This window comes from Centruroides sculpturatus, unplaced genomic scaffold (assembly GCF_000671375.1).
Source record: "Centruroides sculpturatus isolate CEXI.00-Female unplaced genomic scaffold, Cexi_2.0 scaffold305, whole genome shotgun sequence".
Classification (NCBI taxonomy): Eukaryota; Metazoa; Arthropoda; class Arachnida; order Scorpiones; family Buthidae; genus Centruroides; species Centruroides sculpturatus.
This window is the reverse complement of record NW_019384644.1, coordinates 280,577-296,651: the sequence shown is the minus strand read 5'-3', so window position 1 is coordinate 296,651 and position 16,075 is coordinate 280,577. Positions and strand designations below refer to the sequence as shown.

General features: G+C 28.8%; 6 protein-coding genes across 6 annotated transcripts in view; all 6 read right to left on the bottom strand.

Moving 5' to 3' along the window:
* LOC111626149 (titin-like) overlaps positions 1-16,075 on the bottom strand; it is a 99,074-nt gene that overhangs the window by 14,508 nt on the left and 68,491 nt on the right. Inside the window, exons 72-82 of the mRNA XM_023369449.1 lie at positions 5,268-5,415; positions 4,998-5,146; positions 3,661-3,792; positions 3,415-3,579; positions 2,476-2,546; positions 2,161-2,398; positions 1,932-2,027; positions 1,639-1,830; positions 1,373-1,525; positions 1,028-1,233; positions 880-940 (exon numbers count right to left, since the gene is read on the bottom strand). Of these exons, the coding sequence (XP_023225217.1) occupies positions 880-940; positions 1,028-1,233; positions 1,373-1,525; positions 1,639-1,830; positions 1,932-2,027; positions 2,161-2,398; positions 2,476-2,546; positions 3,415-3,579; positions 3,661-3,792; positions 4,998-5,146; positions 5,268-5,415 (1,611 nt within the window). The remainder of the gene's footprint in view (positions 1-879; positions 941-1,027; positions 1,234-1,372; positions 1,526-1,638; positions 1,831-1,931; positions 2,028-2,160; positions 2,399-2,475; positions 2,547-3,414; positions 3,580-3,660; positions 3,793-4,997; positions 5,147-5,267; positions 5,416-16,075) is intronic.
* Positions 6,584-7,171, bottom strand: LOC111626123 (Down syndrome cell adhesion molecule-like protein 1 homolog). The gene is made up of 2 exons (XM_023369412.1): positions 7,015-7,171; positions 6,584-6,919 (listed from the first exon to the last, which is right to left on the bottom strand). The coding sequence occupies exons 1-2, from the start codon at positions 7,133-7,135 to the stop codon at positions 6,636-6,638; spliced, it is 405 nt and encodes a 134-aa protein (XP_023225180.1). The 5' UTR covers positions 7,136-7,171; the 3' UTR covers positions 6,584-6,635.
* Positions 7,242-10,137, bottom strand: LOC111626089 (Down syndrome cell adhesion molecule-like protein Dscam2). Its single transcript, XM_023369372.1, has 4 exons — positions 9,556-10,137; positions 8,782-9,279; positions 8,414-8,687; positions 7,242-7,296 (listed from the first exon to the last, which is right to left on the bottom strand). Exons 1-3 carry the CDS (start codon positions 9,620-9,622, stop codon positions 8,515-8,517), a joined length of 738 nt encoding a protein of 245 aa, XP_023225140.1. The 5' UTR covers positions 9,623-10,137; the 3' UTR covers positions 7,242-7,296; positions 8,414-8,514.
* Positions 11,098-13,440, bottom strand: LOC111626108 (peroxidasin-like protein). The gene is made up of 5 exons (XM_023369395.1): positions 13,093-13,440; positions 12,722-13,003; positions 12,515-12,634; positions 12,285-12,437; positions 11,098-11,735 (listed from the first exon to the last, which is right to left on the bottom strand). The coding sequence occupies exons 1-5, from the start codon at positions 13,151-13,153 to the stop codon at positions 11,722-11,724; spliced, it is 630 nt and encodes a 209-aa protein (XP_023225163.1). The 5' UTR covers positions 13,154-13,440; the 3' UTR covers positions 11,098-11,721.
* LOC111626111 (Down syndrome cell adhesion molecule-like protein Dscam2) lies at positions 13,488-14,749 on the bottom strand. The gene is made up of 3 exons (XM_023369398.1): positions 14,283-14,749; positions 13,919-14,200; positions 13,488-13,788 (listed from the first exon to the last, which is right to left on the bottom strand). Exons 1-3 carry the CDS (start codon positions 14,350-14,352, stop codon positions 13,622-13,624), a joined length of 519 nt encoding a protein of 172 aa, XP_023225166.1. The 5' UTR covers positions 14,353-14,749; the 3' UTR covers positions 13,488-13,621.
* LOC111626117 (palladin-like) lies at positions 14,767-15,861 on the bottom strand. The gene is made up of 3 exons (XM_023369403.1): positions 15,538-15,861; positions 15,185-15,463; positions 14,767-15,113 (listed from the first exon to the last, which is right to left on the bottom strand). Exons 1-3 carry the CDS (start codon positions 15,611-15,613, stop codon positions 14,980-14,982), a joined length of 489 nt encoding a protein of 162 aa, XP_023225171.1. The 5' UTR covers positions 15,614-15,861; the 3' UTR covers positions 14,767-14,979.

The following is a 16,075-nucleotide window of genomic DNA, read 5'->3' as shown; positions in this document are numbered from 1 at the left end:
CGTATTTTCTGATTTAAGTTTAGATTTAATTTATAACAATAATTTGTATTTAGTCAGTTCTTTTATTTTTCTTCTAGTAAACAATTCTTACAAAAAATTATAAAATATACAGTCTTTAAACAGATGTTAGACGCTTAAGTTATAGACAAAAAATGTACTTGAAACCGATTTAATTTTCAATAAAGTGCATTTTATCAGCTTAACTGTTGCGAAAAATATATATAAAAGGAGAAAGTATTGTCAACAGGGTTCTCAATCAATACAGATCCACCATATTAGCTGTCTGACTAAACAGAGCTTGCGCTATATACCAGTCATAGGGCCGACAATCACCAGTTAATGTAATTGAATGTAAAGTCAGTTCTGTTAGTCTCTAACGCTGTAGTTATATATCCTGCTACTTAAATGTTATTATTTATTTATTTTTATCATTACCGACTCTAATGATTAATTCGTTTCCTTTCTAACTAATGTCACTGTCCTGTAATTATCGTCCCATTGTATACAACAGACAGTTAAATGCTTATAATACACATCATACTCACCTTGTAATAAGTAATTCAAATAATATAAAAATTCGCGTTGTTTTAATAAATTTATTAATATTATTATAATCTGAAGTACAAATAGTTTTGTAAAGAGTATATGTATATGCGGGTAAGGACAACATCGAAAAAACATGATACAAGATTGATGTCAAAAGAATGTACAATAGCATGCATTCTTCTATACGAATCTATAACTCTTCTCTTTTGTAACTGTACACTTATCCTCTTCTTAATCATCTGATGGAAAAATTAGTGTGATGGAAAATTATCACACGAATATGATCAAATATGTCTTTATCTTACGAATAAATAACATAAATTCACTGCGGACTGTCATATATGTGATCGTCCCTTCGTTTTAATGAACTCGGTTTAGGATAGACTGGTCTGTCCTATAAAAAAATAATAATAAAATCGAATGATATAATTAATATTTTTTATAAAAAAATCAAATAATTGTATATTCGATTTAAGACTACCTGAGGGAAAAAGGTTTTTAATTCTTGATTGAGACATTCTTTACTATAATTGATTTCCGATTCGTCCATCATAGGCATTGTGGCATAAGGTGATGGATAATTCTCTTGGATGGAAGGGTCCACTTGTACCAGTGGTCTGGCTTTGTCCACGTCGACGTAACGTTGCATGGTGCCGGGTAACGATAAGTGTTTCTCCGCTGCTAGAGCTAGAATGAAATACAACAAAAACCCACTATCAGTCATTGAAAAGAATTTATGTCAAATTTATAGGTCAATAACCTTAAAAACGTTTATAAGAAAAACGCTTCCGAGTCTATTCTTTATTCAAATACTTTTATCACTGACCTCTTTCTATATGTTGTCTTTTTCGGATTTTTCTAACACAGATACAAGCAACAGTAATTACTATAACTATAGTAAGTAAAGACACGGCTACTGGTACTAGAACTGCTAAATCTAAATAAGGTGGATGAGCGCCGCCAACCACAGCTAGGAGAGCTGAAAGAACAATTAATAAACTCAAATTTATAAAAAAAAAACATATCGCACTTATATTAAATGTAAGTTTTTCTTTTCTGTATTGGTAATTTCGGGATGACGTCAGCGCTCACCTCTATCTACTGTTCTGGCAGCAATGATCTCACTGGGATCGCCTCTTCCGTATTGATTGGAAGCGGTGATGTAAAGTTGGTAGGTTTTGCCAATGTTAAGGTCATTCAAAACGTAGGTATTATCATCAATTGAAGTAATTGGAACCTCCTGCCATTCTCCTTCTTCTTCTTCTTTATAATAAATTGTGTAACCTATTAATAATAATATTTAATCTTTAAACCAGTTTTCTCGGCGATAATATTAAATAATCCAATTCACGTTATCACATATATATTATAAAAGGTCATTGTACCTGTAACTGCAGTGTCAGATCTTTTAGAATTCCTTCTAAGTGTGATTGATGTCGGAGAGGTAGATAAAACATAAACGGACGGTGGACTTGGCAAATCTGAAATTTATGAATAAATAAATGGCTATAAAACGTTTCTTAAATTGATTATTTATATTCTTACTGCGTGTACAAGTTAGAGGAAAAGAAAAAGTGAAAAGAGAATGAAAGTAACAATATTTTAAATGCTTACCTCCATCTAAGGTTTTGACAATTACTTCGTGAGATGCAGGACCTCCTCCTGCGGAATTAAAGGCTTTAACTATAACACTGTAATCAGTAGCTTTAAGTAGATTTGTAAGAAAATATTCCTGTGTTCTATTCGGAACATATTCCACAGTTTTATAAGAATATGGCTGTGTTGAATCTCTGCTTTTATATCCAATGTAGTATCCTTTCAAATTACCGTTCCAGTTGTCTCTAGGTGGCGGCTAAATAAGGTGATAATGAACATATTTATAACAGATCATTAATATAATATCTAAAATTTTTGAAAATATACGTTTACCTTCCAAGTAACTTTTATGGTAGACGACCCACCGCTTTCTACTGAAATATCAACTGGTGGAGAACTTGGTTCTGAAATAAGAAAATAATGTTGTTAATAATATATTTTTACACGTCTGAATTTATTATTGATGATGTCATTGCTAAAATTAAAACTAGTAGAAACAACATTTTCCATGATAAATTCTAACTTGATTTCGTAAACTTGAAGATGATGTATTTATAAGTAAAACTGGTAACAAGAAGGAAAACTACAATTTTTTTTAATCGTTAAAAGTAAAAACTAACTACGCATTTTGTTATTTTAAATTAGTTTTATATAGTCAGTTGTTTACATTAGCAACATATCTAAATGTAACCTATAAAATTAGTAAAAAATAATTTGAAATTAGAATTATCATCAAAATAGACATCTGTATTGGAGATTATAAAATTTTTAAAACGAACATTTTGTGATGGGCAACTATAAAATATATTTTCGTTAATAGTTTTTTTTATTATACTGTGATAATTTAATGACTAAATACTATTGTGTTCAGTATTCATGTAAAGTTTTATAAGAAATCAATAACAGAAAAATATCAGATTTTATAACCTAGTAACATAATCAAACAGGTTGAATAAATAACTTTTTATTATGCTTAAACAGGAAAGAAGTAATAAAATGAAACTGTCACAGACTAGAAAATGGTTTAAAGTAATTCAGTTTGTTTTTCTACCTATTTATTTATTTAGAGACCAGATTATTGTAATGTATATAAATTTTGTGACGCGTAACCGGTATTATTTATAACGAAAATAATATTAAAATTTAATAAATAATTATAATAAATAGGTTGAAAACGTTTGAAATAAAATAATTTTATGCTCGGAAAAAATTCAGGTGTGTTGTTATAATTAATTGCAATTGCTGAGAGAAAGGTGGATAGTTAAAATTTACCTTCCTCTCCAGTGTGAAATACAACTGATGCAGAGGGATCGCCTCTTCCAACTGTATTTTCTGCTACGACTTTTAACATGTAGGATGTTCCGGGATGAAGATCTTTAATAAGGGCATTAGACTGAGAACTTGGAACTTCTTTTTCGTAAAGACGATTACCGGAACCTATACACATAAATAAATATTAATATTTCAGTAGTATTCTAATTTAATTCCACTTATTAATACATTTTTTATTCCTGTTACCTTGATCCCGCCAATACTGAATGATATATTTTGTAATGGGACTGTTGCCACTGTAAGGAGAAGACCAAGAAATACTACAACTTCTACTCCAAACTTCGCGTACTTTAAGGTCTAATGGAGGAGCTGGCACTTCTGTAAATATAGGGAACAATTTTTATCAATTAGACAAATATTTGTATAAAAATGTCTCGTTTAAAGATCCTTCTGGTCATGAGTAATTAATTCTTTTTAACGTAGCCTAGGGTTGGCTAATTTTAAAGGCTTATCACACTTTGTAGGTTAAGTGATAAAAAAGAGTCAGAGATCAAGTGAAAAGGTATACGCTTTATTGATATAAAGAGTAGGCTATATCTTTATATTCGCTCGTATTTCGGATCTCTTAGTCCCTCATCAGTCCAATCATCAAGCGTAGATTACTATACTATTAATAACCATAAAATTAATCATCACTAAACATCTAAACAGTACCTACAGGAGAGTTTTCCAAGGATGTATACACAACTTCATAATCGTGCTCCCAACAGTCTTTATCCAAAGATTGCACATTTACCTATTTAATATATTTTTTTAAAATACATAAAGTATTATATAATTATCTGACAAAAAATTAAATAGGAAAATATACGGTCTTTGGATAAAGACTCTGTTGGGAGCACGACTATGAAGTTGTGTATACATCCTGTAGGTAGGCCTACTGTTTAGATGTTTTGTGATGATGATTTAATATATTATTGTAACTGAAAAATAATATTATGGTTATTAACAGTATAGTAATCTACGCTTGCTGATTAGACTGATGAGACTGAATCCGCAATAAAACTTATTTCCGATATCAATAATGCGTATACCTTTTCACTCGATCTCCGACTAGTTTTAGTGTGAAAAATTAGTCAACCCTGGGCTAAGATGACTAAGATGTTGTCTTGTTTTAATTTATGTTTAGTTCTACAATATAAAAATGATTTAAAAATAAAATCAATTATCAAATATTATTAGAAACTTTATTATATTATACCTATATTATTAATTCAAATAATAATTTTGATTCAGTTTTTAGTTTTAATAATCATAGTTACCGCTTTATTTTATACTTTTATTACTATAAAAATTAAATATTTATAGCATAAATTCTTATTTTAATGTAATTCCAATAAAAATCACTGCATTAAATGTAATGTAAAATTTATTTACAAAATATTTAGGAATTTATGTGACGTAATTATAAAATATAAATTTGTAAAGTTAATATAAAAATTATTCATTAAACAATAATCATTTAATTGGTTGATGCAATCGACTCTCCGTATTATGTAATCTTCAAATAAAAGTCAACTCACCCATAACTAATAATCTGATCTTTCTTTGGTCATGACCATATTGATTCTCAGTAACACAGGTGTACAACGCTCCGTCTTCGCGGTCTGACGAGCGAATAATTAACTCTGACACCATGCCTTTAGGCAAAAGTGTCTCGAAAATTTCGTATCTAAAATGAACGAGTTAAATCTATATTTAAAAAATAATTCAGAAAATAATGATAGGCATTTAATAATTAAGAAAAAAATTTCGGCTATATTTTATACTTATTTAAAAATTTTTACATTTACCTCGTTCCTCCCGCTTTGTTTAACTTAATATCTTCTTTTGACCATACAATGGAAACTGGTTGGTCACCTATGGCCTCACATCTTATTTTAGAACTTTCTCCTTTTCTGGCAGTAATAACTGTAAATTTTTCTTCAAATCTGGCAGGAACTAATAAAAGTATTAAATTTTATTAAATAAAAATTCAACGAAATAATTGATAACACTAGGCTACTGTAGCATTGATTTATTTTTAAGATTTAAAAAATATAATAATAAAATAAAATAGTTGTTATTAAAATGATCATACCTGACGGTTAAAAGTGTGTTTAATATATGAAAACCATAAGTAACTTTATATTCATACTTCGGAATATAAAATTATAGTTTTTATGATAAAATCAGTGTAAAAACTGAATTGAATTAAAAGTTTTTCTTTTAATATTCCATCATAAAATATTAAAATAAAAAAAATTAGTAAAATCTTTGAATAATTGTGAAACACTAATGAACACTTAACAAAGTTAAAAATTAAGTAACAATCGTTAAAAACAAGATCATGATATTAGTTTACAAATTAACTTTTATTACTTCTCTATATTTTACCATAAATGTTTTAATAATGCACTAATTAGTTTTACAATCTTTCAAAACAGACGCTAATTTATTTATTATCTGTTTGTTTACATTTTTCTGTTTTATAACAACTTTCAAAATTATCTGAAAAATAGTAGCATACATCAATTATTATATTATTAATTTTTTTGTCCTAAAATATTAAATACATATACAAAAATATTATTAAGTTTCTTACCTCTTATTAATGATATGTTACAATTTATATCGTTTTCCATTTCATTAAGAATTTTCAATATATTTAAAAACAGTATAATTGTTTCGTGACATTAAGTCATATATATAGTTGAGAAATTTTTTCACACTGGATATAGTTTTAATTAAATCTCTTTTATCTTACCATTAACAGTGAGCATAATTGTCTTTTTCAACGTTGGTTCAACTCCATTATCAGCAATACATTCATAAATTCCGCCATCTATTTCAGTGATATTCTTTAATAATAAAGTACCATTTTGCAATATATCTCCTTTCTTGACGACATTTAACTCCTTCGAAATTCCTAAAATATAAAATAGAGGAATTTTCTTTTACATATAACGCAAAAACGATTAACTCGTAATTACCTTTTCCTTTTTTCCAAGAAATTTTAGGTTCAGGCGAACCAGCAGCACTACAATGTAAATTAGCATTTTCCCCGAAAATAGCAAATGAATCTTCGGGTTCTGATTGCCAAATTGGCGGAGCTAGGAAAATGTATATAAGGCGTATTTTTAATTAGTAATAATATAAACATTAATTTTTTTTATAGTCTACTAACCTTCAATATTCAGATACGATGTAAATGATGTTTTTGTGTGACCGTCACTTACACTACAAGTGTAATTGCCACCACTCTCTACCTTAACTGGGTCTATTATAATTAAAGAAAAGTCATTGCCATTTTTAACTCTAATTTCTTGAGATTTTAAAATTTCTTTTCCATTTCTTAACCAAGTAAATGTTATGGATGTAGATTTAACAGATGATACAAGGCAAGTGGCAGTTGTTTTTTGTCCAACTAGTACTCTCTTTGGAAAAGTGAAGGGTTCTATATTAACTGTAAATACATTATAATACTTATTTAGCAAGTATATAATATGTTGTGAAATAAACAATACTTAAACATTTATCAAGTAAATGTGATATAGTTACCTTCGGCATAGAGCAGCTGACGACAGACAAGAACAAAGCACATCCAGTAGAGTGTGTGCATTTCGAATGCGTTATTAGTGAGAAAATATCGAAATTTTAACTTGTTCCACGTTAAATACATCTACGTTAATAAGAGATTTTCCGGAAGACATGTGTAATGTTCTGCCATTAACAATAATTGGATTCTTAGCCGATATAGAAAACATGGCGACAGTTAACATCAATACGCGGTTATAGCGCCTCGTCTCGTCATAACAAGCGAACAAAGATTTTGCTTTTTATGTACACTCACTTTTATTCTTAGTTTTATAATAATAATATCAAGCATAAAAATAAAATACGTTATATATTTATAAATAATTTATTTTAAATCTACTTATCGATTACATACCGTAAATTTTTATTGTAATGCGTTTCTTAATATTTGGTTGGATACCATTGTCTGCTTCGCATTCGTAAATGCCAGCATCTTTTTCTGAAATTTCTTCTATGATCAATGTACCATTAGCAAGTACGCGATCCTTAGATACCTCTTCTATTATTTCTCTAGATGGATCTGAAAGAAGTAATAATATAATACTTAAGTTGAGATAATAAAAATAAACGCATTAATAACATATTAATTCACATGCTACTTTATTTTCACTAACTCGAAATCTTTTTCCAGGTAATATTAGGCATTGGTGAACCCGTAACAGAACAGTGAATTGTAATTAAAACACCTTTGATAGAAGATACATCTTGTGGTTCTTCTTGCCATTGGGGTGATGCTAAGGTAATAAACAGATTATTATTGAAATAATTATGCTTTAATGNATAATAATAATTCTTATTAATATTTAATAAGTTTCAATTTATATTTTTAATGTAAGTTTCCCGAGCTATATAAATTTACCTGTAACAATCAATGCGGCAGTGTAGGCATCTTCTGAAGAAGCACTCCTTACCATGCAAGTGTAGTTTCCCGTACTTTCTACCGAAGCGTTATTTATCATAAACATGGATGCCATTTCGTGAGAATATATTGTCCACATTGTATTACTTTCTATAGGCTGACCATCTTTCTTCCAAGAGAAACTTAAATCACCTTTTCCTTTGCGAATAGCGCACGTTGTTTGTACTCGTTGACCTTCGTCTATGTTTTTTGGAAATGAAAAAGGCTGTATTTCCACCACTAAAATAAAAATAAACGTAATTTTGAGCCATACTGAATTTTTATTATTTTAGGATTAAATAATTATTAACTATGTAAAATGTGTGTAGGGGATTTTCTTCCGATAGTAGGTATTATAATCACGTTTTATATATTGTTATAAAGTATTTTACATAGTAATAAAATTGCGGAATCGTCTATTTTCTTTTTAAATCGGTATATAACGCGCGAAACGCAATTTTTTATGTACACTCACTTTTATTCTTAGTTTTATAATAATAATATCAAGCATAAAAATAAAATACGTTATATATTTATAAATAATTTATTTTAAATCTACTTATCGATTACATACCGTAAATTTTTATTGTAATGCGTTTCTTAATATTTGGTTGGATACCATTGTCTGCTTCGCATTCGTAAATGCCAGCATCTTTTTCTGAAATTTCTTCTATGATCAATGTACCATTAGCAAGTACGCGATCCTTAGATACCTCTTCTATTATTTCTCTAGATGGATCTGAAAGAAGTAATAATATAATACTTAAGTTGAGATAATAAAAATAAACGCATTAATAACATATTAATTCACATGCTACTTTATTTTCACTAACTCGAAATCTTTTTCCAGGTAATATTAGGCATTGGTGAACCCGTAACAGAACAGTGAATTGTAATTAAAACACCTTTGATAGAAGATACATCTTGTGGTTCTTCTTGCCATTGGGGTGATGCTAAGGTAATAAACAGATTATTATTGAAATAATTATGCTTTAATGATGTTAGTAGTATAAATAAGTAGTTAGTAGTGTATAAAATCTTACCAGCAACGAGAAAATTTGCAGTGTAACTGCTACTACCAGAAGGATTACTAACGGTACACGTGTAATTTCCTTCACTAGTTAATTTTACAGGATCGATGATGATAACAGAATATTCTTTATTATCATTTATTTTAGCCTCATTTATATCAGATATTGGTTTGCCATCTTTGGACCACTGGAATTTAAAAGGTCCACTTGATAACAAAACAAAACACATAGCAGTTGCTTTTTGTTGTAATGGTACTCTTCCTTGGAAATTAAATGGTTTTATAACAGGCAAATCTGAAACTAAATAAAGATTTAATGAATATATGATATTTAGGCATAATATTTACCTTATAAAATGATTTAGTGTATAAGTTTAGCAAAATACTAATAAATCGCATGCAATTAACAAGTTTATATTTAAATCTAATTCATAAAAGGTGCCTACTATTACTACTACAGTTATTTATTTTTATAATAAGCATATAAGTAAATTTATTAAGTTAATTAAACTGATTTTCTTAAAGAAAGTTGTATTATATATATAAAGAAAATATATATAAACTTGGTGCGGCTTACCTTCTCCATTAGACTTTTCTCTTAGTAATAATACTCCACATACAAGTAAAATTTTCTGTATCATCATAAATCCAGATAAATCTAAAGCATCCAAAAACGATATTCGGGCAGTATCGTTTTAAAGAAATGTATAAGAAATAAGTAAAAATTCAATTTTGTGTATATAGTCACAGGCTTCTACCACATAATAAGACAAGTCTTGACTTGATAGAGCGCCACACAGCGTTTGTAGATGAGAATTACTTTTATAATTTCTTTGCTGCGAAAATCCTAGTGATATAATTATTTAATCGAGTTTTATTTATTTTCCCACATTAAAATGCTTTTCTTGCGACACTACGTTTAAAATTTCGTATATACTATTAAACTTCATATTCGCAGTATTTCAGTTTCGGGTTTTATCTTTAATGATATTTAATATCTTATTAATTAAAGGTATTGTAATAACAGCTGTAATAAGCTATTAATATCATATAACGAGAATACTTTAAAGCTTATTTTATTTAATTTTTAAAAATCTTTATTTACTAAAATTATTTAATTAATATAAAAATGATCACGTTTCGTAATTTGGAAGGCATTTTTTAGTTCATAAAACTGACTTATTATTTGTAAAACTATTTCAATTGCAACTCACCATATACCGTTATATGTATCTGTTTTATTAGATTCGGTTCTACATTATTGGAGGCTTCACATTGATAAACACCTCCATCTTTTTCTGTTATATTTGTTATAATAATAGTTCCATTTGTAGTCATAATAGGTGTTAGATCTTTAGATGATTCTGTAGAATATAAATGCATAATAATCGGTTAAATTCAAAATTAATATTAATAGAAATTAATTTGTTTTATTGCTTACTCTTAATTTTCTTCCATGTTATATGGGGTAATGGAGATCCTTTAGCATTACATTTCAGTGTTAAAGTTTCTCCAATTATTACATTTTCGTCCTTTGGTTCTTCAATCCATTTAGGAGAATCTAGAAATTNCAATTTTCTGAAGATTCGGATCTACTTTATTATCCACAGTACATAAATATTCTCCAGCATCATCAGCTTTTATTTTTGACAAAATTAAAGTCTGATTTTCAGATAAATATTTCTTTTCTTTTCTTGAACTATCTGTAATATATTTTTACTAATATTTTAAAATATTTTATTAAATAATCTAGTATAAATATTTAAATTCGGACCTGTAAATTTTTCCCAGGTAATTCGTGGTTTTGGAGAACCAGATGCATTGCATATCAACGTTATAGAAGAATCAAGGATAGCAGATGTATCACTTGGTTCTTCAATCCATTTAGGAAATTGCAAATTACATATAATAAGATAAACGTATTTATAACAGTACCTTCTACGAGAAGTTCTGCAATGTAACTGCTTGAACCAACTTTACTATTAACTATGCACGTGTAATTTCCTTCACTGTTAACTTGAACAGGATCTATAATAACTAAAGAATAATCTGGTCCATATTTTACTCTGATATCTGCTGTAGTATCTGTTATTTCAACTCCATTCTTTAACCAAGAAAATGTTAAATGATCACTGTTGGAGACGACCAAGCACGTTGTTGAAGCTTTTTCTCCTTGTTTAACTCTACCATTGAAACTAAATGGTTTTATTTTTGGTAAATCTGGAAGAAATTCGAATTATATTATTAAAAAAATATATATATAAAAGCTAAACTTTGCCAAATTTAAGTTGTGATTTTGAAATTGTTATTGAAGCAGTAGTAACTAACTAAAATGAAAAATATAATATTTTACACGTACCTTGTGCTTCTAAAGGTATCCATGAAACGACGAATAGGAGCAAATAAAGCAGCATATAAGAGAAATTGTGAAGCATTTTTTCAACAGCAGTATTATGTTTTGATGAGTACAATGGATAAAATCATCTCATTATGGACCAAATGTGATCTCTTTAAAGTTCCACATGGGGAGAGTTTTTGATCTAAACAGCTCTCATCTATAAAGATGGCGAGCGACTATTCTCATCGAAACTTTCATTTTGTTTACTCAGCGCCACGCTCGGTTAAAAGCGAAAGCTTTCTATTCCATAAATGTGTTTTTGATAATTTTGTTCTAAACGATTTTATAAATAACTGCCCATTGAAAATATAACATATGAAGGAAGCAACCTTGAAGGAAAGTTCTTCATGCAAATAATTCTGGAAAACCAAATTTTCATAAAATATTTATTCACTATAAATTTCTAAAAATTTTATACAAAAACTGTAATTACTTGGTAAGTATACAAATAGTTTTCGTTTTACTGTTATGTTTTATGCGTACGGTAAATATGAAAAGAAATGCACGATGGATATTTTTAATTGGCATCTCGTGAAATTTGGAGTAAGTTTTATAATAGTTTGAATCATTAATTATGTATTTTATGATTTTCTTGTGTTTTATTTCTTTTCAAAAGTTAGCAGTTATTCAGATAATCCAGATCATTAGAAACCAAAAGTTATGAGCTGTGTAATTCCACGATTGTCATTTTGTTGATTTTGTGTGGCATGTTTATTTACTGTTTAGATAATATAATTTTATTATAAATGAGCATTTAGTAAAAGGTGATACGCTTTTGCGAAATTATCGGGTTTACGTTTAAGTAAAGATATAAGACAAGTTTTTCCAAAATCGTGTTTTACTGCATAGATTCCTTATTTGTCTTACACTATTTTGAGATATTAATTGAAAACATTGAGAAATCTCACCTTGAACCTTAATTATGATCTGCTTTTTAATCGATGGATTAATACCATTATTGGCTTCACACTCGTAGGTACCAGAATCTGCTTTCTTTATTGCATTAAAATGTAATGTTCCATTCTCAGAAATATGTGTGTTTGCAGTTTTCTTGTTGTCAGCTAAAATGAAACGTTAGATCCAATTATAGCTTTTAAAATTCCAGAATCATAAAACACCTGGCACGAAATCCACCAACCACTGATCTTTCTCCAAGTGACATTTGGTACAGGTGAACCGATTGCTGAGCATTTGATTATTACGGAATTTTCCAAAATGACAGTCGTATCTTGAGGTTCTTCTATCCATTGAGGTGGTGCTGAAACATACTTTCATTTTATATCTAACCGTAAGAAAATTTCAAATACAGATATATAATTGATAAATTTAAATTAACCTTGCTTACCTTCCACTAGTAATTCAGTTGTAAAACTATCTACTCCTACAGAATTTTTTGCTATACAGGTGTAATTTCCTTCCGTATTCATTCTCACAGGATCTATTATAATGGTCGAATAATCATGTTCGTGTTTTATTCGAACAGTTGATGAATTACTGATATCTTTGCCATTAAAAAGCCATTTAAATTCTAAAGAATTTCCTGCAGAAATGCACGTTAATGCTGCCTTTTCGTTTACTGGAATCCTTCCTTGGACGCCGAAAGGCCTTATCCGAGGAGAATCCATTCCTTTATTTAAAACGTTTAAGTAAGCTTATAAAATGCCATAAACCAATATGAATATATATTTATGAATTTCTCACATTTAGTAAACTAACCTGTACACCTGCCGACTTCTAAGAAAGATATTAAGAGAACCAGTACTAATACGGGAAACATTTTTTAAAAACACTTAAAACTCTGTCTTCTTCATAACTGAATCACTCGTTATTTCTTAATGGCATAATTTATATCGAGAGAGTTTTCGCAGCGAACTTATTCTGTAATGTGTAAAATGAATATGGCGATTGCTTTGTGTAGAAAATCGCTCCCAAGCGCCACACAATGTCAATTTTCAGAAACACTGTCTGCTTAAAACTTTGTTTTAACGATATATGAACAACGAAAATAAATTTTCGATGCATTAATATTTTCATAAATCTGTTTTCAAAACCAAAAGTTTATTAAGCTTACCCTTGACAATGATTGTGACAATTTTCTGAAGATTCGGATCTACTTTATTATCCACAGTACATAAATATTCTCCAGCATCATCAGCTTTTATTTTTGACAAAATTAAAGTCTGATTTTCAGATAAATATTTCTTTTCTTTTCTTGAACTATCTGTAATATATTTTTACTAATATTTTAAAATATTTTATTAAATAATCTAGTATAAATATTTAAATTCGGACCTGTAAATTTTTCCCAGGTAATTCGTGGTTTTGGAGAACCAGATGCATTGCATATCAACGTTATAGAAGAATCAAGGATAGCAGAAGTATCACTTGGTTCTTCAATCCATTTAGGAGAATCTAGAAATTTATCGCATATTTTGATCAATATATTATCCTCATTTAAATAACTTCATATTTATAAATAATTATTAAAAAGATATTCTTATAAAAATTATAAACGAAAAGCTATTGGTTACCAAATTCTTACCTTCGACTTGAAGTTCAGTTGTGTAGCTATCTTTACCTAAATCGTTGCTTACAATGCATGTGTAATTTCCTTTGCTTGTTATTAATACAGGATCAATTAAAATAAGAGAATAGTGTTTTTCATTTTTCACCTTTACTTCTTTCATAGATTCAATATCATGGCCATCTTTCAACCATATAAATTGTAAGGATCCTGTAGTAGTTGTAACTAAACAAGTCGCTATTGTTTTATCACCTACTGTTACTTTTCCTTGAAATGAAAATGGCTTAATTTTGGGAACTTCTGGAAAATATTGAATAATTATCTTTGAAAATTACGTTAATTTTTGCTGACACTGTATGAAACGATATGAGAAATCACTTACCTTCTGCCATTATCACTGAAAAACTAACAGCAACAAACAAATAACGAAAGATGTTCATTTTCACACACATTACTGCTGTTTACATGATTAGGAATTATAAAATTTACACATGTAATATTTTATCGCACATAACAATTCGAAAAACAGTAAGTAAATTAGAAATTTTTCAATTAATGGCGAACTCTATTTATCTCGTGAAGAATGACTAGATTTACTGCATTCAAAGCGCCACATATCGTCTAGAAACTGCAGCTCAAATAAAAAGCTTCAAATTTCTCACGAATTTAAGAAATTTCTTCGAATTAAATCTACAGACAATGTTTGCATGTAATAATGTACTTATATTTATTATGTATAAGTGTAATTATGTTAATCATGATTATTTTTTTAACACACACAAAATGATTTATCAATTATGCTTATTCTTCAACGTTTTTATTACACTTTTATGTCTGGTTTATTTCAAAATAAACCTTACCATGAATCTCGACAACAATTTTTTTAGATATTTTTCCATTTATTCCATTTTCTGCCTCGCATTCATAAAGTCCTGCATCATCATCTGTAACTTTTTCCTTCCACAATGTTCCGTTATTCGTTAAATTTTTTAATCTAGAACCTTTTTAATAGAATTATATTATTAGAAGTTTAAAAATCGCAGTTTTTTCCTAGAATAGCAAAAATTTAGAATAGAAATTTATGATATTTTACCCTCCATTTTTTTCCACACTATTTGTGGAATTGGAGAACCACTAGCTTCACATTTAATTTTTAGAGGATTTCCTAAAATAACCGAAGCATCTTTCGGTTCTTCAACCCATACAGGAGGAGCTATAAATTTATATAAATTTTGTAATATAGTTGTGAAGTATTCTTATATAAATGGTAAACTCTTGTCTCACCTTCGACTTGTAAATGTGTTGTGTAACTAGAACCACCTTCTTTGCTAGTTGCTATACACGTGTAATTTCCTTCATTAACAATATCAACTGGGTCTATAATAAGCAAAGTATAGTCTGTTCCGTCTCTGATTCTAATGTTTTTTACATCAGAAACACTAATTCCATTGTGTAGCCAAGAAAATGTTACTGTACTAGTACTAGAAACCGTACACGTTACCGATGCTTTGTCTCCAATGGGAATTCGACGAAGAAAGCTAAAAGGTTGTATTTTTGGAATATCTAGAAATGAAAACATCTCTAGCTATAGAAAATACGTTTTTTATGCAAATAGCGAAATATTGATAACAACTCACCCTGTCCAACCACCACACAGGCGAATACTATGAACATACATAAACGATAAGCTTCTGACATAACAGATAATTTCATGTTCAGATTATATTAGTCGGTGCACAGATAACCAAATTAATTTCCATTCGCTAAAACTATCATTTACACACTTCACTCCTCACTATGCATTTGCCTATTGTCAACATGGAGACTGATAGTAGTAGTGAAAGCACCTCATAGCGGATATTTATTGAAACAACATTCGCAAAATATTGCATAATAAACTTGCTTGTAATTATCGTAATCATATTAATAACGTCTTTTATTAAACAGAAAGTAAAATCTACTGTATATATGTATAAACTACATCAATTAAGTTATCTTACCATGCACTGATAGTTGAATGATTTTAGAAATTTTTGGCTCTACTTCATTATTCGCCAAACACTCATATAATCCTGCATCTGTATCCATAATATGTTCAATATTAAGTGTGCCATTAGATGATTGTAAATTTTTAGATTTTGATTTTTCGATTTTCCTCCAGGTAATTTTTGGTTT

Coding starts and splice junctions, on each gene's coding strand:
- LOC111626123 (XM_023369412.1), bottom strand. CDS start 7,135: ATGTATTTAACGTGGAACAAGTTAAAATTTCGATATTTTCTCACTAAT. Junction 6,920..7,014: donor TCAGCTGCTCTATGCCGAAG/GTAACTATATCA, acceptor ATGTATTTACAG/TTAATATAGAACCCTTCACT.
- LOC111626089 (XM_023369372.1), bottom strand. CDS start 9,622: ATGATGATACAGAAAATTTTACTTGTATGTGGAGTATTATTACTAAGA. Junction 9,280..9,555: donor AGAAAAGTCTAATGGAGAAG/GTAAGCCGCACC, acceptor ATCTTTATTTAG/TTTCAGATTTGCCTGTTATA. Junction 8,688..8,781: donor TACCTGGAAAAAGATTTCGA/GTTAGTGAAAAT, acceptor TACTTCTTTCAG/ATCCATCTAGAGAAATAATA.
- LOC111626108 (XM_023369395.1), bottom strand. CDS start 13,153: ATGTTTCCCGTATTAGTACTGGTTCTCTTAATATCTTTCTTAGAAGTC. Junction 12,635..12,721: donor AACTGAATTACTAGTGGAAG/GTAAGCAAGGTT, acceptor AGTATGTTTCAG/CACCACCTCAATGGATAGAA. Junction 12,438..12,514: donor CACTTGGAGAAAGATCAGTG/GTTGGTGGATTT, acceptor GTTTCATTTTAG/CTGACAACAAGAAAACTGCA.
- LOC111626111 (XM_023369398.1), bottom strand. CDS start 14,352: ATGTGTGTGAAAATGAACATCTTTCGTTATTTGTTTGTTGCTGTTAGT. Junction 14,201..14,282: donor TTCAGTGATAATGGCAGAAG/GTAAGTGATTTC, acceptor AATATTTTCCAG/AAGTTCCCAAAATTAAGCCA. Junction 13,789..13,918: donor AACTGAACTTCAAGTCGAAG/GTAAGAATTTGG, acceptor ATAAATTTCTAG/ATTCTCCTAAATGGATTGAA.
- LOC111626117 (XM_023369403.1), bottom strand. CDS start 15,613: ATGAAATTATCTGTTATGTCAGAAGCTTATCGTTTATGTATGTTCATA. Junction 15,464..15,537: donor CTGTGTGGTGGTTGGACAGG/GTGAGTTGTTAT, acceptor TTTCATTTCTAG/ATATTCCAAAAATACAACCT. Junction 15,114..15,184: donor AACACATTTACAAGTCGAAG/GTGAGACAAGAG, acceptor ATAAATTTATAG/CTCCTCCTGTATGGGTTGAA.